The 24581-nt window shown below is 40.3% G+C and overlaps 1 protein-coding gene across 11 annotated transcripts in view; it reads right to left on the minus strand.

Moving 5' to 3' along the window:
* The window catches only part of grip2b (glutamate receptor interacting protein 2b), a 343140-nt gene that overhangs the window by 73235 nt on the left and 245324 nt on the right, over positions 1-24581 (minus strand). For 2 of the 11 annotated variants that reach the window (XM_088070130.1, XM_088070127.1), the window contains exon 1: positions 13165-13349. The exons of the other annotated variants lie outside the window; for them this stretch is intronic. In XM_088070130.1, the coding sequence (XP_087926256.1) occupies positions 13165-13219 (55 nt within the window). In that variant the 5' untranslated portion in view covers positions 13220-13349. Of the gene's footprint in view, positions 1-13164; positions 13350-24581 lie in introns of those variants that run through there. 11 annotated transcript variants of the gene reach the window in all.

Below are 24581 nucleotides of genomic sequence, written 5' to 3' on the forward strand. Positions count from 1 at the left end.
CTGAATGTGAGCGCATTCACTGGAGCTTCTCATAAAAACCGTCTCTCGAACAAACACCAGGGTGATGAGAACTACTTTCAGAGACAGAAACTGTCTTAGGAAAAAAATTATTGGACATGTGCTTTGAGTTTTTAGTTTTGCCCATCACCCATATACTAACCTGGAGGGGCGGGCTTTATGACCTATACTGCAGTCAGACACCAGGGGGCGATCGAGACTGAAAAGCTTCATTTCGGGGAGCTGTCATGCTGTCCATCTTTATATTCAGTCTATTGGTGAAACAGTTCGCTCAATCAATGTTTAATCTTCTAACAACTCCTTCCTCTCAAGCTGACAGCGAGTCCATTAACAAACATGCACACGAGCGGAAACACTGACCTGCATATGCATCAAGTTAATCCACATTTTGCCTCAAGGTCACTGGAAACATCCTAGACAGGCAACGGGCCAGACAGACATAGCTCAAGGCCGTCCTCAACAACACACACAAACACGCACACACGATTTCACACAGATGAAACACAAAAGACACATGCGAGCGCGCTCTGACAGACACTCAGGGCGATATCACATAATTACACAAACACATTCAAACACACTGTTTCCCTTGATGTGTCTCGCTGCCTCACAAACACACACTTGTATAGTTTGGCCAGAGGGCACTGCTGTGCTAGTTGCAGCCGCTGTGACCTTACATTATCTTTGAGGACTGCGGACTCTTCTAGGTAGAGTGACGCACACAGTTTATCACATTCTTTTTCAGATACATGCAGACTCGCAGCTGAAACACACTTATAATACACAGAAAGGGTTGCAAATTATATGCAAAGCAAACGCAACTGTAGCAACAGACACACAACCCACTCACACATTCATAAAAAGATTAATAATGTTGCCTGCATGCACCCACACAGCTTGTTGCATGTGTATTTTAAGCTCACAGCACATGAAATTGCCATGACAGGTATTTATCACGTAGACACGTAACCGAAAACAAGTCACAAACAGGCAAACATACATGTGCGTGCACACACATACAGAACTCTGAAGTGATTTCTCTGTATGTGACAGGGATGAGGATGTGTGGGCGGACCTGCGTGGTGATCAAAGTTTCACCTCACCACGATGTGACACACACACACACACACGCACACACACACACACACACACACACACACACACACACACACACACACACACACAAAAAGCCAAAACTGTTGTCAGAGTATGGCAGTGCCACTCTAGATTAGCATGTGTTTGTGTGCTTTTGTTGATGGAAACATGAAATTGGATGAGTAGCGTGCGATGACTGCGATGTAGTCATAGTCACAGTAGTAGACTATTCAAAATAAGGGTGCTCGGAGCTGAGTTTATGGCGCTGAGGCTCTGAGGTTTGCAGATTGGGTTTTTATAAAATTGATGTATTGATACAAGCCTGATTAGTGGTGTTAAAAAAAAATCACAATCAGCACTGTGGCCTTCAGAGTGTTGTCAGGGTGCTGTCTAATTCTTGTTTGATTAGATCAAGGTGTGTATTTTGAGTATTGTGGCAGAAATTGGGAATATTCCTGTTTAAATTTATAAACTTTTTTGTAAAAAGGGGCTTGAATTTGATAAGTATTCAAGTACGACAAGTATTCTTTTAAGACAAGAAGTTCTTACGTTTGTTTACTGAACATGTCCGATGGGCATTCGGGTGTTGTTTTTTTTGCTTACCTTTTTCTCCTATTTCATTTGGCATGTTTGAGATACAGATCTAACTACTACCAGGAAATAAAGCTTCGGGATGAGTTTCTTAAATTTTATTTTTCAAAACATTTTGGATATGCATTGGCAGCCCGTTCTCATTCGTCAAATATCGCCGCTTTGACAGTACTTTTGGCGTACGATCCGAATGCGCTGTTTTATCTGCAGCCTGCAGCTCTGGAAAAAAAGCTATTCTACAACCTGTTTGTGCTCATTCCAACTTTCCCTACTGCAAAACAGCAACAGGTGACTAAAAAACACCCATGGTTGGTGCATAAAAAGCAGTCTGTAAAAGTGGTCTGCATATCACATACTACGTCACTTTACAAATATTGATATGAATGAAATGTAAAAATGTATCTGAGGTGCGCAGAAATGTACAATGCCGGCATTTTCTTTTGGCTGCTAGGCTTATATTACCACAAGAAATATTCTACTATCCACTTTTATTACTTTATAAACCACATTGATACCATAAAACCAGGTTTTCAGAGCACCACAGAAAGATTTTGTCACAAGATTCACAATTCAGGAACCTCATCCTCAGTTGTTGTTTGTTTAAAAGTCCCATTTCTGAGTTTAGGACCCCAAAGTGCATTTAAGCCACCTTGGAGGAAATGAACAGCAACACCTTTTGAAACATACAATGCTAGAAACTGTGAAGAAGTGACACAAAAGGATTTAAAACTGCACTTATGAAATAAGTGAACCCTTTCAGCTCGTCCCAGGGGTTTCTGCTGCAGCAACAAAACATCGATGCACTTTTATAACAACAACAGCACTCTTTTTCTCCTCTGTGAGAATTTAAAAGTGTGTTTCATCTGTGAGCAAATCATGAGTTGGATTAATATGACCTAGAAGATATGAAAAAAGCATTTTTTCATGTGGTGAAAACAGAAAACTCTTAATGAAAATATCCAAACAACGACGTGTTTGCAACAACAAATGGATGTCCAGAAGGTATAGCACTGTGCACAATAGTACATATTAACATAATAATGCTGCCTATTTATGATGTTTTGTTGTCTGAGTTAATATGCAAAATACAGTTGAATGAGCTGAAACTACAGGAGAGTGCTGTGTTTTTGTTGGAGAGCTGCCAGGTGCTAACGCCTGTATTAAAAGTGAAGCAGGCGGCTGGTGGAAAAAAAGAGCAGCAATACTGAGCAAGTCTTATCTGGCAACATAAAAGAAAACACAAGATGCTATTGAAAGGAGTTGAATTGAAGGGAGTAATGCACTCAGCCTTTTTCACTTTTTAAAAAGAGGCATTTAAGCCGACACACCATTATAATCAACCAACTATTCAGCGAGCCTCCAGGTAGGCGTCACAATACAGCGAGCTGCTGAAGAGTTCAGATAAAGGCAGAAGCACCTGTTCATTCACAGCTACAATACAGAGAGATTGGCAGAACAAATGGCATGAAAAATCCTCTGATTCTAAATACAAACATTATTCTCTAAGAAAAGGTGTCAAATTGTGCATAAAATCATTACTTTTACAAAAGTTTCACATGAAGCAGCCAACTCTATATGCTCATTTTGCAGACTCACATTTTAACGCAATTTAAAATACAAAACTTCCTCCAATAATGTAAAGTAAATTGTCAAGTCTTTGCTTCCATAAATTTGCAATATGTTCTTGTGGATCAAAAATATACCATAGACCAGTGATCCTCAACTAACAGCAAGCAGGGCAAATATGGCCCCCAGTGGGGTGCCAGGTGGCCCCCCAACCATTTTCTAATTCACAATAAAAATTAAGTGATTCACACTTCGAATTATGTTGTACTACACTACATAAGGTGTCAGAATGCATAAAACAGCATCAAAATAGAGCTTGTTTATCAAAAATATGGCAGCGGAGGAACCCCCACACCTCCACAGCGGTCCTAGCTAAGATCCCAGTTTCCTAAAAAATCCTAGAAATGACCTAAAATCCTAGAAACATCCTTAAATTTTAGAAATGCAACATCCGAGAAATCTGTATAGGGCTACTGGCCCCTGGCCGCCTGTCATTTTGCAGAAGTGGCCCCAAACCATACAAACCATATTGGTTACTTTTTGCTGACCTTATTCGTAAGTCCACTGTTCAGGATCTCTGGTTTGCTCTGGTTTGGTCGAAATAAATCCTTAATTCACCAAGTGAGATGTAAAAAACATGCACTTATTTCCAACGGTCTCTCTCTGCTTGCTTGCCACCGGCTGTTTACATTCCTGTAACTTCTCCCTCCTACAGTAGGTGTCGCAGTGTCTTTCAACTCTGCTGCCTGTTCCAGCAGAAGATTCACACTTCGAATTATGTTGTACTACACTGTGGTGGTGTGTGCTGTGCACTACATACAATGAGTTTAATGGTAAGAGAAACACATGTATTTATGACGGAGTTGAAAAACACCGCTAAATACTCTGGAATACCATGATACTGCCCGAGCCTAAGTATAATTATGCCAACTGTTGCCCTAAGGACACTTCAACATGTGGACTGGAGGGGCTTATGATCGAACCATCAGTCTTCCCATTAGTAGACGACGCTCTACCTCCTGAGCCACACCAGTCTTATCCACTACATTACAGGAGAGGTTGTTTAATCCCAGTATCAACTCTTAGAAATGGCATTTAGAGCTCTTATCTGTTTTGCTGACAAAATGTATACTATTGAAATAATTCTCCTTACACAACGCATGTGTCACCATCCTGAAACATGTTTTTATTGTGTAAATAACGTTGGCAGAAAACACTCATGGAGTCATTATACCGATGACCTATTTTGTCATTTAAGCATGAGGACATGTTGTTCACACACAAGTACGGCAGACCAACTCAAAAAGATTGTGGATGTCTCCAGGTACCAGTGTGTGTGTGTGTGTGTGTGTGTGTGTGTGTATGCACATCACGCACATTACACACACAAACACACACACGGGCTCTGCATTACTGAATGCCAAGGCGTCTGATTGCGGTCATTATGATGCTGAAGGCAGTGAAGATGTGTAATTAGCCATTGTCCGTGACAACGCTGGCAGACAGTGCAACTGTGTTTAATGCACACACACACACACACACACACACACACACACACACACACACACACAAAGAGAGAGAGACAGAGAGGAGAGAGAGAGAGAGAGAGAGAAGACAAAATAACACACATATGAGCGTATAACTCCCCACCTGCTGAGAAACAAAACACAGACAGGAAAAATAACTATAAAAAACAAAAGACATGATGTGCAAAATTTATGTATGTTAAGTACACACACACACACACACACACACACACACACACACAGAGTAACACAAATGAACTCTGTCACCGGTTGCACAAATTTTATCCTTATCCACCAACACTCACATACACATACACACACACACACACACACACACACACACACACACACACACACACACACACACACACACACACACAGCCTCTCACCCACACATATAGAGCGGCTATGGAAGGAACAAGCTGTAATTAGGGTGCTTAATGGCTTCTCTGTTGTGGTTAATTGCAGCCTGTATGGATCTGGTCGGGGGGGTGAGGACAGGGAGGAGGTAGGGGTGAAGATGGGTGTCACTGCCACTTTAATGATCTCATGTGTTTTTTTCTCTATGTGCTCTCTTTTTCTCTCAAAGCTCTAAACTTTAATTGTGTGAAACTTTCGGGCGACGACACAGAGCGCTCACTGATTGGAGGAGAATCAGCCTGGAAATGGATGCACCGTCTGTATGAAAGTCTCCATGTTGGCTGACACGAAAATTTCAAACACGTTCTCATCCAAAGTCGTCACATGTTGCCGCTTTGCAGTGGACATCTGTACCTACATATTACGCTCTAAGTGTCCTTCTGCATCTGCAGTTGATGCTCAATGTGATGTCAACAAATTTACATGGTGGGACGACAGTGCATGTGTTTATTTTACAAAAACAAAAATACATAGTAACCAATGCCTGGATGTCAACAAATGCACATGCTGGCACAGATGGTTGGGATTAGGCACCTAAGGCACATGATAAGGTGTATAAAAAAACAAAACAAATTCAGACAGGTTGCAAACACAAAAAGACTCCTGCATGAAAGTCCGGGGTTGGTTGGGCCCGCCCAACGCTCTAAAGGGACCTTTATCCTTCTTATATTACGTTGTCACTGGCAGCATTTCAACCTTATACCACTGAACAGGATATCATATTGTCATGACAGGTTCTGTCCAGCTACATTTTCAGTCTCAGTCAGTCTTTGGCGGCGTATAATAACACCACCTACGGTTACTGCCAAACACGTTCTCAGCAGACACCATCCAGCGGTGTATCATGCAGACACAAAAAGTGGCTTTTAGCGGGATGTTATGCTGAAAGCACTGCAAAAGGTGCAAAATTTGACAACTTCCGAATGAGATTGGGCTGACATTTCCTGCATAATCATTGCACCACTTTGCAGAAGGAAATGTGATCTGTAGTGTAACGTTTTGTTGATTCGTCCATCCACCCTGACTTTTTCCCAATGTGGACTTTAACACTCTGTGTCAACTGAGATTCTTTTTTGGACAAACAACAGTCATAATTCCTGCAGCCGTGGAGACATAGTTTTGGTGCACTTTTTGAAAAAACTGATGCTGTGTTTTTTCTTGGGCGGATAGTCTCTGTCATCTACAGATCTATGATGTGATATGAACTCTCCTGCATGAAAGACTGACTCACTGCTCACTCATTCTCCACCTAAACGTCCACACCCTTCATCTCTGAAGGGTGAAGTGCAGAAATGTCTAATGTGAACATAACTGTGATGAATACTGGGCTGATAACCCTGTCGCCAGGCATTGTACATTTCTGCAAACTTTACATTTGAACAACACTGTGGTTAATATGCGGTTAGGTTTCGGCACCAAAACCCACCTGATTAGAGTTAGGAAAAGATCATGTTTTGGCTTCAAATACACAGATTTTGGGGGCAAAATCCCTGCTAGAAAAGCAGCATTACCTTGTTCAAACGACTTTGTTTCATGGCACAATCCTGGCAGGAAAGGCAATAATGTCTAAGTAAAAAACAATTGCTTTTTGAGGCATTATCCTGGAAGGAAAAGCAGCAATATCTTGGTAAAAAGCAACTTTTTTGGGCTCTAGTCTAGCAGAAAATGCAGTGATGTGTCAGGGGAAAAAATGCTTTTCACAACAATATCACTGCTGGAAAAACTAATAGGTCCCAATGGTGTCTAAAAAGCGATTGTAAATGCAGTAAAAACTAGTTAAATCACAACAGTTTTTGCTGTTAGTTGGTCTGAACAGTGATATGTAGCTTGGCAGGTGTCTTGCTTAGTTGAAACGCCATCCACCATCCCCTCCACCTCCCGATGACATCAGCTCACACACTACGTCAGCGTTAATATGATATGTATGAAATGCACAAAAGTAAAACACTTGTTGTTTGCAGAAAAAAAACTTTGTCTTGCTGGGGTTGAAAGTCTGTGGACACCCTGACAGACATTATATAGATTATTATACTATCCAACTTCTGCTACTCACAATCACCAGAAACTCAAAACTTTACACCAAAATCCTGAGAAAAGACCTACTGCTTCCCGACATTGCCAACCATCTGATAATAAAAAAAATAGTCTTGTGTTTGTGCACAACTTTTGCTTTTCAACTGCTCGACATATAATATGTCACTGAACCCTCCATAATCGGAGGCAAACCTCCCTTAAAACATGACGAACAAAAGGAAAGCTGGTTTTCAAAAAAAGAGAGAAACGGCTTACAGCTTACGAGGAGCAGGCATGAGGAGAAACAGCTTGGCAGGTGCAGGGCAGGAAAAAAAAACATCAAAAACTGCTTTGAAGTTACAGTTTAGTTTCTCTCTGCCAACACTTCTATGCCACAGATCCAACATGATGCTCAGTTAACTCTGTTGACAAGGTTCAGCAGAGGGCCGGCGGAGGCAGACAGATGAAAAGATGAAAATGAGAGATAAGTGGGTTTTGTGGAGAGAGAGACGGGGCCTTCATTAATAAGTCACATGGTTTGGTCCCTGTCAGCTGCCATCATGTACCTGTGCAGCGCTTGTAAGCTGCTTGAGGAAAGAACGTTATCTAAATGCCTCAAAATGTAAATGACAGAGGGAGAAACTGCAAATGGCATTAGGACACAGAGAGAAATTTGTATTTGTAACTACATTTTTATAATACAAACCTGGAAAAGTCATGGAATTGGAAAATGGAAATTTCCAAGCCTGCAAAAGTTTTGAAAAACTAAAAGTACCCTGAAAGTTTCCCAAACCTGTATGATAATACACAATGTCTTCAAGGTCCATCAGGAATTTAAAAATCCAGTTTCTGTTTATATGGTTTCCGGCTTTGATCAATACTGTCATTTTGCATGCTTTCTATTAAATCACTAAAATTTGTTAAAGAAAAAAGAATTCGCCAAAAAATTTCAAAGAAAAAAGAAACTCCAACTTTTTTCCCCTAAAAATTGCCATACATTTTCAAAGATAACGAAAAAAAAATCGCCAAAAATAGAGAAGATGACTGTTTTACAGAAAGAATGCCTTCATGTTTTTTTTAATCAGCAGTAAAATAAAAACAAAATACAGCCATTTTAAGTTGCGTGCCCCTGTCCTAATGCCCAAAAAACCCTGTAGCGCCTCCATGTGCTTTGAAAATGATTTGACATGCCTCCCTCTTTTTGCACAACCGCCTAAATAAAAAAGTCTCTAAATTATATTTAAATATTCATATTAAAATATATCATAATGAATAAGAACCAATAAGGAGTGTCGATGGTTGTTTCAGAGAATGTTTAGTCTTTAAAATTTGCCTCAAAGTCATGAAAATGAATTAGTAAAAAGTGTTTGAACCCTGATTCTAATTTCTGAAATATCTGAGTGCAACTCTGTGAAAGCAGCGTGCTCATGTACAGTATGTTTGAATACGTTTAATCATTTTTGTGTGCATCTCCGTCACGCTTGTAATCACAGAGCAGACGCCCTCCTGCAGGATTATGTTTGCAACACGCTGAGCGAAACGCAGTTTGCAGAGAACAGCAGAGAAAACTGCACGCGTCATGCACAGCTGACGATAAACACACTCGCCGCCTCACAGCAGCCACTGTTAAATTCTCAGCGCGGTCAGCTCAGTAATGCTCCGAAACCGCTGTGGATCAACTCGCCGGCAGAGAGCCAAGGCGGCCATAAACCCCCTCATCACTCATTTACTCCCAATATCTCCTCCATTTTATGTGCTCGTTTCCATAACAGTGATAAAAAGATTAAATCAATCCCATAAACAATGCCGACAACACGAGAAGTAATGAACAGATTCCCTCACAGCAAGGAAAGACTTTAAGACCAATCATCTTAAATGAGTCTTGACCTGCTGTTCACTTCCTTTTAACTGCTTGACTTTTCCACTTAATCCCTCTGGAAGATGGAGCCAGAGTGCAGCCGCAGTTTAACGGCAGACCTCTATAGTGTCTGTATCTACATAAAAAGAAATAAAAGCAGCTTCCTGACTTTCAGCACATCCTCGGCACAGCTATCAGCTGAGTTAGTCTCCGAGGCCATTGAGGAGAATATAGCTCCCACTATGCTCGTCGGTGCATGAAATAGGATGGCGCTCACCTTATTAATACCCCTAATGCATCTCTCTGACTCGACTCTAGTACAGTGCATTATAAAGGAAAAGAATTAAACCAGATTTGCTCTGGTGTCACATTTTGAGTCTTGACTATCGAGGTGTGCAGAATACTTTAAGCTGACAGTCAACAGTGAGCTTTGTTTGTGCTAACAGGGCGGAACAAAGACATATTTTCTACTTTTTGGAAAACAAGCTGGCAATAGTACAAAAAAGCAACCAAAAATCGCAATAAATCATAATGACCGATCGCCAGTGGTGTAATGTGACGAAGTGATAATACCTTCTTTACTCAAGGATGTTATGTGAGTACTTTAGTAGTTTTTTACCTATTGAACACTTTATTTATAGCATGTTATACAAATGAAAATAAGAATATAAATCATATTTAAATTAAGATGAAAATAGTGCCTAAAAAGAAAAAATAGTAAATAACAATAATAAATAGTGAATAACAGTGATTATAATAATACTAAAATAAAAGGAAAAAAAGGAAAAAAGGAAAAGAAAGAAGAAAAAGGAAAGATGTATGTGGTATATTTCTGTCAACTCTCACTTTTACTACACTGCATTTCTCAAATTAAATGCATATTTTTACTCCACTACTACTAAGTATTACTTACTACAAAATATTGGGTGGGAAGGAAAACTGGATTTTGTTCGTTAAGTCTTTTCAGTTGTAAAAAAAAAACAACAAAAAAAAACTGTTCAAGTGTAATGGATGATCCATTTTTAAGGTGCTGTATGTTAAAAAGAATTAAACGTCTCAAAATTATGACTGCTTTTTTAAATTAAGAGCATCTACTTGTACTTTTACTTTCAATACTGAAGTACATTTAATATCATAAAATTACTTCTTTGATACTTAAATACAATAAATATCAGATACTTTAAGACTTTTACTCAAGTAATAATTAACAGGTGACTTTAACTTCAACTAAAGTCATTTTTGGTAAGATATCTGACCTTAAACTTAAGTATGGCATTTAGTATTTCATCCACCACTGCAGATCACAATAAACTAAACATCCCAATACATGTCAAATTTGGAGTCGATTTGAGACATAAGCATATGATCCCAGCCATATTATTGCACCAGTACTGGCTGCTCAAAATCCAGCTTCAACCATTGAAACATTGGAAAATTGGCTTGATATTGTTCAAAAACATGGGAAAAGGGCGTAAAGCACCTAAGCCCAAAAAGTTCAAAAATTGGCAAGAAATTAGGAAAAAGTAAGAAGAAAACTACATTAAAATAAGAGGAGGAAAGATAAAAAAAAAAAACCAACAAAAAGAAGATAATTATATCAATGTCTTACTTTTTTCTTTTTTTCTGTAGCATAATTTTAAATAAATAATAAAGAGAATTATACAATTAGAAATGTAGTTTTTCCTTCATTTTTTGAAAATACCCATTACCTTGTCACCTTTACTATTTTTCTTGCAGTGTTCAGGACATTTCTTATTATGTTTTTGAAAGAAATCAAACCAATTTTTTCAGTTTCAGCGGTTAAAAAGGCGGCTGAATGCAGCACAAGAAAACTGATGCCGATCCAGTGGTTAAAGGGTTAAGAGACACCAGGCGTCAAAGATTTCACAGGAGTTAAAACACAAATGTCTTTGCAGATCTATCCGGGTATTATGGGTAGAATTCGGTTGTAGTGGCTCACAGAGGAGCTCTAAAATCTTAACAACAGACCCGAACATCAAGCAAACTTCCTGGTTGATGCAATTCTGCAGAAGAGGTTGAAATGGGAAACAGAATCATGTAAAAACAGCCATTCAGTCGAACAAGCCGGTGCATCTTCACCCACGTGCAGCCACGCTGTTTCAACCTTATGTTACTTGAACCCAAAATGCCTTTTTGTTGTTGTCTGATGTTTTACTTTTCAGGGTCAAATCAGCTACAAGTCAGCGAGGTTCAGGAGTTCAGCTCAAAGGAAATGTGACATTTAAGATATTCACTGCATTCCTGTCGATCTGCTTGGATTGCTGCAGAAAGAGACAGTGAGACTTTCATTTGGTCCCTGTTGAGCTTCCATATGTGAATGCCTCCAGTGGTATAGACCAGCTGTTACTGCCCTGCCACCAGTATGCACTGGAAAAAAGATTATAAACACAGTGGGCGCTAGTTTCAAGTTAACCAAGCCTTAAAAATAATAGATTAAGAAAAACCCACGAGATGGCATCACTGTCACATACTGAAGCAGCAAAATTAGCTCAGTTTTGATCATTTTCTAAAAGTCTCATCCCTCAAATTGGTTTTTAATGGCCTTCGAAGCTTAGCATATTTTTAAAGCAGTGTTGATTAATGTGCACTGTCACTGTAAAAATGAAAACACATCTGATGTCAGTCTGTCTTTCTTTATTTCAGCAGCGTCATATACTGCAAGTGTCAACTAAACTAATAACCACTTTTATGTTTGTTTGTTTTTTAAATTCCTCTGAAGCAGTTTGTAAACATCTCTATATTAACAAGTGAAATCGGATGAATAAAAAATATTAAATTTTTGGAGTAGGCTTAAATTGACACACTTAGATGCCCCCTGGTGGTGGTCACAATATCAGCACTGAACACTAAATATTTGTTATTTTTTATATTTTCTTTTTCTTTATAAAATGGGTAAAATCTTATTTCACTAAGCTGTGTGGAAATCACTGTTTTTGCCAGCGCGTCCTGCTTTCTCTCTCTTTGTGTTTATCAAACCACAAATAAGAAAAGAATGAGCTAGCTAACATTAGCTCAGTCCGCGGGTCGTCCGTCTCACTTTTCGCTGCTGGGAGAAAATTCAGCGGGAAGAAATCGAGCAGAAACTCTGAGGATGACATTCAGAAGCAGCTGTAGCAGCTAGAATTCAGATGGTGTAAACCCAAGCGGGGCTGGGTTTCATCTCTGTAATGGCAGCAACAGAAAGTTTTCTGAGATGGTGAAGAGTTTGTGCTGGCTGAATTCAAGTTGCTATTCGATCAGCTGGAGGTCCATGTCCTCAGATTGTCTGCCATTTCCTGCTTTGGTTTTCTCCTAAAAACCAAAGCCTAAATGAGCAACAAAATGAGCTCTGTAAGAAGTAATGACCCCCAAATTAGCAAGAAATTAGTAAAAAGTACATGAAAATTATCTAAAATTTGTAAAAAAAAAAAAAATAATAATAATAATAATAACAATAATAATTTCAAACAATTTGTGGAACATTTCTTGCAATGTCGGTCATTGTCTTCTTTCCCATGTTTTTAAAAGAAATTGCAACAATTTGCTCAGTTTCCAGAAGTTGAAATACCTGTAAAAGGCATCTGATAGCAGCAAAAGAACAGTGATGTCACTCCAGGTTTCAAAGGCTTAAATCGATTCAGGCATTAAAAACCAATTACAAAAAATTGCAGTTTTTATGTGAATCATTTTTCCCATCCCTAGCAATAACCCTGTGACCATCACTTTCTATCAAAGTATAAATGTGATCTTTTTGAAATTGTCTATCTTTTAGAAATTTGCCAACATGTCTTACACTTCAAAAGGCAATTTTGGTTGGTTTAAGAGAACAGGGAAAATAAAAAAGCTAAAACCTAATAAATAAGAACAAAACAACAAAAAGAAGCTGGTCGAAGAGAAGAGCGCCACCTACAGAAACATAAACTTAATCTTCACAACATCCACGCATGAAGAAGCCAGAGGACCTCCCTAAAATATCTAAATGACCGACAACATTAAGAGCTAAATGCCAATAAATGAATAATTAAAAGACTGCAATTAAATCACTGAAGGAATTTCCCTCATGGGGTCCGCACTCACCAACATTATTTGCCCCAACGTCCCTCCGCAGACCACAAAACATGACAGCAGACATCGAGTTTTCCTTTTTAGAGTAACATCCACAAAGGAGATAAAAAGAGAGACCAAAAAACACTAAAAGAGAAGAAGAAGACAGAGAGACGAAGAGACACGGGGAGCGATGTGGACTGCCGAGCGCTCGGGGAGCACAGTGGCGATGATAAGAGATGACTGGCGCTTACGTTACGACCGCTCAGCCCCCGAGAGAGAGAGAGAGAGAGAGAGAGAGAGAGAAAGAGAGAGAGAAAGAGAGGGAGGGTAGGCTGAGATTAAGAGAGAGAAAATGTGAAAGAGTGTGTGAGGGGAGGGGACAGGCAAAAAAAGAAAAAGAAAAAAGGAGCAATGCTGGGAGTTTATGTAAAAAGTTAGAGATGAAAAAGAGAGCGACAAAAGATAAAAGGAGATGGACGAGAGTTTATTTTTAACGCTAAAATGGTAAAACTGTTTCACACCGCTGGTCCCGGGTTTGTCTCCTTATTGCCAAGATTTACAGAACATTTGATGTTTTATATAAAATGTTGGGAAGTAAAACATCTGCAGTGATACAACAATGAACATAAACTAAATGTAGAGACGTTTCCGAAATCAACACCGTGTAGAGTCCAGACAGCGTGGGCTCAGATTCCAGCACAGCGCTGACACGAGATTTTCATTCTCAAAGCACTTTTGCCAGTCTTGCACGTCACCAGCATTTGCATTAATAACGCCGTGACTAAAGGTAGGTGTAAACATGCAACACCTTCTCATCCCATGTCGTCACATAATGCCGCTTTGCAGTGGACTTCTGCGCCTACATATTACACTCAGTATCCTTCTGCGTCTGCTGCTGACGTTCCAAGATACCGCTACCGTGACGTCAACAAACACGTGGTGGGATTACGCTGCAGGTGGTTATGTTCAGGCAACAAAAGCACATGGCCACCAACGCTGGGACATCAACACAAGCACATGCTGGCCAGATGGTTAGGATTCGGCAAAAGGGCACATGGTAAGGTGAATAAAAAACATCGCTTTCGGGGGGGAGCGAACACCGGACTGCTGCATGAAGGTCGGGAGTTGGTTGGATTACTGGCAGCGTTTTAACCTGATGCTGTCCAGTGGCATAACCTGTGGCCCAGCGGGTGCAGTAAGGCTGCCTGTGAACGGTTCTGTTTATGCCGTCCAACTGTGTATCATGCAGACATGAAAGGTGGCTTTTGGCATCGGGATCTTATGCTGAAAAAACACTAAAAAAGCAGCGACATTTAACGATTTCAGAAGGAGAACAGGTTGGTTCTTCCAACAGAGCATGAGCTTTCATTTCAGCACAGAACTGCCACAAGTCATCTTCCGTCTCAAAGTACTTTTATCTTTGCCGATCTTGCAAATGTCTGGCGCATTTCTGTTGAGAAAGCCAAGACTAAAGGTTTTGTAGACATAAGCTAACTACTAGTAGTGTTTTTATATATCGATCCCCAATTAAATCCAATATCATCCCATTCCTCGCTTCAGGTCAGGATCACCTGCAACAGATCAACATTTAGGCCCCCTATGTATATATATATATATATATATATATATATATATATAAATCAACACTTTTGCCATCTATACAATTTCAATCAATTCTATGTTGTAACACTAGAATGAGCCAAAACTTTTAAATAAACAAAGCTGGATGGATGGTTGTGCAGATGATGTTGTGAGTACTTTTTCTTATAGTTTAATATACTTTTTAAGAGTAATTCTTCTACATTTCATTTAATTTTTGAATAGCTCATGTTCTTGGTCGGGTTTACTAAAAAGATGTTCCTGTAAGGGTCAAGAGTCGGTGTGCTCACTTCCTCAACTACAGAAAAAAGAATTTGTCTTTTTCTTTCATTCTGAATTCTTACATTTTAACCTTGTACAACCTGTTTTTGCCAGATCGTTCTTAATCACAGTAAAGTCGTGCCAAAAGAGCAATCTGTCTATTTATTTAAATGTATTTAAAGACAGAGAATGAGGGAAGGGTGAGGTATAAGCTGGAAACAGACCGAGGAAGGACACAAAAGAAGAGAGCCTGAGATTGAAAGCATCAGAGTCAGATAGTGTGTGTGAAGGTATGAAAGGAGTGTGTGGAGATTAGATAGAGAGAGAGAGAGAGAGAGAGAGAGAGAGAGAGAGAGAGAGGATTGACTGGTTCCAGACATCCCACTCCTCCTCCTCCAGCTTCTCTGCACATTTGCATTTACATTTTGCTGACACTTTTTATCCACAGCAGCTTCAAACACATCACAAGCTTCGTTGATGAAATAACTTACAATACAAGCCACTAAAAAAATCCGTCTGATTTAAACGATGAGAGCGGGTGCCACTTTCATCTCCAGGATAAGAGTGTTTGTTAAATTTAGAGAACAGGTCAAGCTTCAAAACCTGCTGTTGTTTTGGCCACAAAAACAGAAACGTTAGGTGTTTTAAATTTTTATCCAAGACCATCCGAACCCCAAAACCTAAACCAAATGCTCTACACAAACCACAAAACTATAAATATGTGACCTGTTCTTCAGTTACCACGAGGAGATTCTGGGAAAACGAGTTATTCAATTATACAAAAAGGGGATTTTACGCCATGACTGACAGCTGTGACTGCCAATTCATATGCTCGCAATTCAATGGAGCTACTCGTAATTGGTTGGACAGGTGTTTTGGCGGGAGCTCCCCGACCGCGAATATCACTACTGCGGAGACTCTGGCTCTCAATGATGTCACCAAGATGACAGCGGCTGTATGTGGGATATTTTAGCTTCACTTAAGCATAGCGGGGGTAAGTGGGGACAGGTCGTCCATCTTCATATACAGTCTTGTTTCAGACGTTGAGTGGAAAAGCTCCAGGTGTCCACAGACAACAACGATATATTTTGGTAATGTCAGGAGAATCATCTAGATCTGATCGCTGATTGGCTTTCGTGACACAGCATCACTTTCCTGCTCAAGTTAGAAAATGTGAGGAAGTGATCGTGTCATTTGCGTCGCCAAGCGTGGATTAACATCCGTTTGTGTCCTTGCATTGACTTTGTGTGTAATCTCGCCGTGCAAAACACTCGTGTTGCTTTCGGTGTGAAGTCCCCATAAGGCTGAGCCCGGCCAGCTACGGAGGAAACTCATTTCAACCACTTTTATCCGCCATATCTTTCTTTCAGTCACATCTCAAAGCTCATCACCAAAGGTGAGAGCCAGAACATAGATGGACCTCGACAAAAAAAAATAAAAAAACGACGGTCCACAGCTCCTACATCCCTGCTGATGCCACGCCAAACAACCTCAAACCACGACCCCCCGAAACTGGCTGCAAACCATCTCTGTGTGTGCTGGAGGACACGGAGTGTTGAAGCCAACAGGACCACATCATCTGCAAAAAGCACAGATGGTCTCCAAATGAAAAGCTCTAAATCGATTTGGGGACAGAGACATTAAACAAATATTTATTCCTCAATAAGAGATAAAAGACAAATGCAGATCTGTTATATAAATGTATATAAATGAGGCTTCACTGTGCACAGGACGTTATTGTTCTGGCTGCAACATCATTTACAAACAAGGCTTCTTTCCTTCAACAGTTTCCCAAATCTTCTCTTACTCTTTCTTCTTTTTTTTCCTCCAGCTATCTCATCCTCCTTTATTCTTTTTTTCCATCTCTTACTCTCTCCATCCCTCCCTCTGCTCAGTAAGGTAGCTGCTTCAGGTTCTTTCTCTCTCCCACTGTCTAAAACCATCAAACAAAGCACTAATGCACACGTATAGTAAATACATGCATATCTGACATGCTCGCACACACACAGCCTAATCCGTCTGCTGGCTGGCTGAGGGGGCCGAGACACTAATAACCCTAGTTATTACTCTCTCTCTCTCCCTCACGCTTCGTTCATCGTGAAGGTTGCTCGCCCTGCACCGCCTGACCTAGATTCATCCCAAGCAGCTCAGCCCCACATCTTCACATCAGCAGAGGTTCTGAGTCACATTGCTCCGTCTCGTCTGGCTACAAATCACTCAGCAGTCGATGTCAGCGACGCACGCAACCGTGCAAACAGTTTTTCCGCTTTTTTGAGGTGGTTACATGTGCAGTCCATTTTTTTTTTTAATTGGAAAATAAGGCATGCTTCAATGTTGTTTGCTGCAGGTAGAGATACATGCAAAGGGCCGGCTCAATAGCCTGTTTCATAAAGACACTAAAACATGCTGTTAGAGGATGATCTGATCAGTGATGTTATTCAGGAACCTGAATTCACTCTTACATGCAAATGCTCAAATACAAAGTAACGATTCTCATCAGATGCATTAAGTGCTCATCGCAAAGATGAGTTGACAGTGAACAAAAAGCAGGGCCCTTCTAAGCACTGCTTTCATCATTTCCATTTTCACAATGGGGCTTAAGAAAGTCTCTATAAAGCAGTGATACTCAACCTACGGCCCGCAGGCCAAATCTGACCCCCACAGAGTGCCCCCAGCCTTTTCCTAATATATACCATATATAAAGTGATTCACTCTAGGAATTGTCGTTGTAATTTTGGTTTACATAAGGTGCCAGAGTGCATAAAACAGCAGCAAAATAGAGCTTGTTCATCCAAAAAAGTGCCAGTGGAGGATCCTCCCTAACAGAGGTCCTTGTTATGCCCCTAATGTCCTAAAATCCAGAAAGAAGTCCTTGAAATGTCCTAAAATCTTCAAAATTCACTGAAATCCTTAAAATGTCCTCAAATCCCAGAAAATGGTTGAAATCCTAGAAACTTCCTACAATCTTTGACACGTCCTGTAATCCAAGAAATGTCCTCTGAATTTCCGAAAATCTGAGAAACTTCCTCAAATCTGGGATAAATCTATTTTAATTCACTAATTTAATTTTCTCATTTCGATGACATCACGGGATAAAAAACATCCACTTGCTGGGATGCCAAACTTGCATCCAGCTACGAGCACCGGTGTCTGTCAGTCAGGTGAATCCAGAGAACAGCGCTGCTTCCTGTCATGGTTCTCACAAAACACAGTGAAGGAGGAGATCAAGGTTTCAGGCTGATTACTAAAAATACCTGCAAAGTCTTTCTTCATCTTTAGTTCTCTGGCTGTTTAGAAAAAAACAACTAATTTTAGTTCATGCTGCATCCTCAGATGAACAAGCCAATTTCATTTCAACCTCTGGAAGGTGAATGTTCTTCAAGATGTTTCTCCTGGTATTTATGAGGCGATATAACGTATGCAGAGTGATAGGTGGAGCAAAATTAGGCCCCTGATAAGGTACTAGGTGCCCCCCAAACCATTTTCTAATTGACAATAAAAAATAGAGACTCACACTGTGAATGGTTTTTGTACTTTGAGTATACATTAGGTGCCAGAGTGCATAAAACAGCATCAAACAGAGCTTTTTTATCAAAAAAGTGCCAGTGGAGGATCAACTGCACCCCCTGACAGAGGTCCCATCTCTGCCCTGAAATCCTAGAGATGTCCTAAAATCTGATTAATGCCTTAAAATCCGAGAAACATCTCAAAATCCGTTTTATGTCCCCAAAATCATAGAAATGTCGGAAAATACATGAAACACCTGAAAATCCTGGAAATGTCCTATAATCCGAGAAATGTCCTAAAATCCTAGAAACGTCCTAAAATCCGAGAAATGTCCTAAAATCCGAGAAATGTCCTAAAATCCTAGAAACGTCCTAAAATCCGAGAAATGTCCTAAAATCCGAGAAATGTCCTAAAATCAGTGATATGTCTCTAAAATCTAGAAAATTAAAAAAAAAAACAAAAACAAAACTAAAATCTGAGAAATGTCCTTAAATCCAAGAAATATCCTAAAATTGGAAAAATGCCCTAAAATTCAAGAGAAAAAATGAAGACAAAAACTTAAAATATCCAAGAAACATCCTGAAATCCCATTAATGTCCTTAAATCCTAAAAATGTCTTAAAATCCTAAAAACATGCATGGGGCTGCTGCGACTGGCCCCTGCCCTCCGTTCAATTTCCAAAAGTGGCCCCCAAGCAAAGCAAATCGAGTATCCCTGGAGGATCGTAACGAAGTGTCGTAACGTCTCCATTTTTAACACCTTTGGTTACGAACTGTGTGTCTCTTCTGTGTTCAGCTCTGAGGGAAACAGGTGCCTGTGACGTCTGGGACATTGGACAAACCTGCAGTACAGTGAGCAGTTGGAGAATCAGGCTGCTGGAAACACATCAGTGTGTTTAGAGGGAAACTGAAAAAAAATCACGCTTTCATCTGCCAAATTTGAAGAATCAAATCCCAAATAACACAACACAAAAATACAAGATGAAGTCTCTCATCTCTGAGTTGTTCTCAGTAACGAGTCTGTGATAAATCTCTCGTCACGTCAGCCAAAACTAAGTCTTTGAGTTTTAAATTAATCATGAAAAATCAAAGATGAGCTTTTTCTTTATGTGTCATTTTAAAAGACGCGAGTTAATCCGCTGTAGTATTTGTGTAAAAACTGGCCCAAATAGTCATTTTTATTTCAGCCGTACACAATACATGAGTAAGTGTAACTTTTCTGACGCAGAGAACTACGAAATAAACTCTGATATGATCTGAGGTGATTTCTAATTACATGGCCAACAAAAATATCTTTGGGTTTTCAAACCGCACACTGAAGTTTAGCTGTGTATGTTCTGTCAGAAGAGCCTGAAGTCACAGAGATAACAAACACAGTTCTGCTCTTCTGCTCTGGACCAGTTGTTGTTTGGTTGGATAAGTGCTTCGAGCCTCTGAAGGTTTTGAAACTGGTGTGAGTCACTGCTTTGAAGCGGATTTTATTTGGCAGTATTTCATTTATTAGAGTTCAGGGAAGAGAATGACAAGAAATACAAGTCACGGCCTACTGTGTGTGGGATTTATTGTATTTTTTATCTGTGAAATAAGAGTTAATAAACGCTTCATTTCACTGGGGGAAATGGTGTTCAGTCTCTAAAAGTAAACGGCAGGTCGGCGTCGCTCAACACGTTACAGTTAAAATTGGTGCACATCAGGCTGCGTCATACGCATGCATGTGTATGAATCCTGCTAAAAACACACAAACACACTTACAAACACTGGAGGACACTTTAAACCAAACGTTTGAATAAAAGTACAAATGAGGGAAGAAGAACTCTGTTTTTCATTCAGCGTAAATCAACTGCACGAGGGATACTTTTTCAAAACGAGAGTAGGCCAGGGGCCAGTCGCAGCGGCCCCACACACGTTTCAAGGACTTCAGGACATTTCTAGGATTTTAGCACATTTCTCAATTTTTAGGAAGTTTCTAGGATTTTATGACATTTCAGATTTGAGGATTTTCAGGATTTTAGGACATTTCTTGGATTTAAGGACCTTTTCAGTGAGGACGAGGAGGAGGAGGAGTGCAGAGAACTGAGCTTCATCAAATGGCGCCATAACAGTCACCTGAAGCTTAATATCTGTAAGACCAAGGAACTGGCGGTGGACCTTCGGAGGAAAAGAAGACCACCTGTTCCTGTTGTGATCAGAGGGAGGAAGTTGAGAGGGTGGACCTGAGGTTCACATCAACAGAAAGCCGGATTGGTCACGAAAAAACTGATGCACTCGTCAGGAAGAGTCAGAGTAGACTGTTCTTCCCGAGCAGACTCAGATCCTTCAGCGTGTGCACTCGGCTTCTTAAGAACCGGTGTGGTGGCATCAAGGCTGGTGAAGCCAGTAGGCTCGACAAACTGATAAAAAAGGCACAGTCTGGAGAAGGTGGCTGAGCGAGGACGAGAGGCAAGATAAAGTCCATCCTTATCATCCCTCTCACCCTCGAATGATCGACTGTGGCGGAAAACTGAGCGCTTCAGACGTTCATTTGTTCCTGCTGCCGTCAGACTGTTTAACAGCAGGTAAGATCAGACCTGAGAATTGTAAGCATGAGTCACTTTGAGAGCCTGTGCATAATTCTCCATGTCTATTTATTTATTTCTCTATCTATCTCTTCATCTATTCATTCATTGATTGCAGTGATTGTTATTGTTCTCATTATTGTGCATCTCTCGTATAGTTTTTTTTTTTTTTTACATATGGATACTTTTAATCCCTCTTATCTGCCTTTACTGTTGGTGCTGTAAACTGCTGCGACAACTGAATTTATCCATCGTGGATTAATTAATAAAGGATTATCTTATTTTATCTTTTTAGGAATTAGTATATTTCTACATTTCTAGTATTTTATGACATTTTTGGATTTCAGGATGTTTCTAGGATTTTAGGACATTTCTCATATATTAGCATGTTTCTAGGATTTTAGGATATTTTTTTTATAATTTTAGAACATTTCGAGAATTTGGTAATTTCTTAAATTTTAGGATAATTCTGGCATTTTAGCATGTTTCTAAGATTTTAAAACGTTTTATATATATATATATATATATATATATATATATATATATATATATATATATATATATATATATATATATATATATATATATATATATATATATATTAGGATGTCCTAAATGTGTGAATCACTTTTTTTTTTATTGTGAATTAGAAAATGGTTGAGGGGCCACTCAGCAGCCTCTCTCTCACTCTTTAAAACACACACACTCACACACTCACACACTCACACACACACACACACACACACACACACACACACACACACACACACACACAGCGGGTGAAGCAGCAGGAAAGTAAGACTGTCAGAGGTGGATGGAAAGTCAGTGCTGGTCTACTGAGACAGTAAAAAAAAAAACCCTCACTCTCTTAACTCACTACTCTTAAAACCTGTTTGCTGAGAAAGATTAGCTTGTATATCAGTTTGTGTGTGTGTGTGTGTGTGTGTGTGTGCGTGCGTGTGCTGCATTTGCATGATCTTCCATCCCTGTTACAGACTCAGTGAGTGTGTTTTATGTATGGACCATATGTATGAGTCTGCCTACGTGTCTGTGTGTGATTAAGCGTGATGTGTGAGCATGCACGTGTGTATAAGTAGATCGGCCAAGTGTGTGTGTGTGTGTGTGTGCATGTGTGTGTGCGTGCATCCCTGTACTGCACTGGTGAGTGTGTATTTGGGCATCCCTCTGAGAGATTTCCTCAAGGCTCAAAGAGAAAAAAAGACGGAGAAGGAAGGGGAAGAGAGAGGCTGAGGTGGAAGGAGGCAAAATAAGCAGTCAGGAAAATGAGTCTTGTCAGCTTGCTCCTCCAGACACACACACACACATGCACACACAGTCTAGAGACACTTGAGATCACATTTTATGTTGCACATGGTCAGAGTTTTTCTCATCTTGTCTCAGTGTCTCGTGTCCTCTCCTCTTTCTTGCTCTCCTCTCTCCTCCATTTCTCTCTCTCTCTCTCTCTCTCTCTCCCTCGTTCTCTGGGTTTCAAGTGCAAATGAATCCACACTCTGAGGATTATGGGTAAGTACTTTGAAGTGGCAAATGATGGCCTCCCTTGGCTCATCGCAGGAAGCACACACGCACCCAGACACACGTAACACAGACACCCACATTCAGGCGTGCGGACACGCACGTACACATGGAAGGTCCACTTCATACACGCTCGTACACGTGCACACTATAAGCAGCTGGTTAAGAAAACTCACAGGCACAGATGTCTATGTGTCTAGACAAGGACAGACTATGCACACACACACACACACGCACACACACACACACACACACACACACACACACACACACACACACACACACACATCTGCACACACTAGTCCATACCAGCCGATAGGTGCACTGCAACAACACGCAGACTTCAGGGGATGTGTGCGCCACAACCTTGTGCTGACCACAGATCTATATATTAGATTATGGGTGCAGACTTTGCCACAAATATAAATAAACAGGCTAAAAAAATTGCTTTTTAATAACATAGGTTTTTAACCTCTGTGAAAGAATGACAAAATTATTTCTGTCATTCAAGCTGCAGTTCCACCTTCAATCACAGTATGAGTTGCAAAGGCAGAGTGCCAGCAAAAAAATGAAAGTGAAAAATGTAGAGCAGGTCAGAGAAAAATCATAGTATAGTGAGTACCTCCAGCAAATCATAACTGGATGTTCACCGACATTTAAATATAAATATTACAGATGTTGGCGCCGGCAGTCCAGAGAGAAATGGCGTCTCAGGCGATAGAGTGCACATACTTTGGACTAATGGAACCACTGATGTAAGCCGCCAACGTTTGCTTTCTTGTAGCTCTTCATCTCCTTCCTGAGAATAAATGCTCTAATTATGTGTTTCTATAAACCGCAGATATATAACTTTTTATGTAGTAGATATTTAGCAACTTACACCGGTTTACACCGGTGTTCAGCGATTACTGTAAGCAGGGAGCATGCTAATAAATGACAGTATCAGGGCCGGATCTAGACATTTTGGTGCCCTAGAAGAGACTGGGATCACCTGTCAGACAATGAGAGCGGAGCGGACATTTGGAGACACCGGCGGAGACACCGGCAGACACACCAGCAGACAATGAGAGCAGGGCGGACATCAATTATATCACATATTTCAATCGAGCAAAAATTAGCGTGTTTGATATCATTATCGTTTTATCGCCCAGCTCTACCAGTGATGTAGTTAGTAAGTCCACTGTTCGAACAATCACCAGCTCTGGTTTGGTCAAAATAAATCCTTAACTCAGCAAGTGAGATATGAAAAACATGCTGTTATTCCCCACAGTCTCTCTCTGCCTGCTGGCTGCCGGCTGTTTACAGTCCTGTAATTTATCCTTTTACCACTAGGTGTCATGGTGTCTTTCAGGTCAGCTGCCTGTTCCACCAGTAGAGATCAGGGACTGCGCTCTGGTGGTGCCTGCGGCGCACTACAAACAATGGGTTAAATTTAAGAGGAGTGCCTGCGAGGGTGTTGAAAAACCATTAGAATTTCAAAGTACCCTGGTATACCGTAACACCGTGATACCGCCCGAGCGTAACTCAAATTCAGATGGGTGGCTTGAGCCATCTTGAGACACAAACCATGTTACATCAGAAACGTCCAATCCCAACATTTTTTCTCTGACAATATTTTCTCCAACCAGATTGTGGGCAAAAAAGGGCAGAGTAACAAAGGTTAGCAACATAACTGCCGATGAAAAACAATTCAATGTGCTATTAATATGAAACAGAGCCTGAACCAAAAGAAGGTCAGATTTGCAAATAAGTTTAACCTTGTGGTTTAACCTTACTTTGATGTTTGTTATAATCATTAGACGGTTTGCTACTCTCATGTTGTAAACCTCTCTGCCTCTGGCTCTCATTTTAAGAGCACTTTACTGTGGATCTACCGACTCTTCACTCCCTTTAATTCCCTCGGTTTCTGTCTCTCTGAGTCTATACCTCCCCCTGCTGTGCATCTTCATTCTATCACTCTAATAGCACTCTGCACTGCAGGACACAAACAAGG

This window comes from Plectropomus leopardus, chromosome 2 (genome assembly GCF_026936395.1).
Source record: "Plectropomus leopardus strain MGB_pleo_1.0 chromosome 2, ASM2693639v1, whole genome shotgun sequence".
NCBI classification, from domain to species: Eukaryota; Metazoa; Chordata; class Actinopteri; order Perciformes; family Serranidae; genus Plectropomus; species Plectropomus leopardus.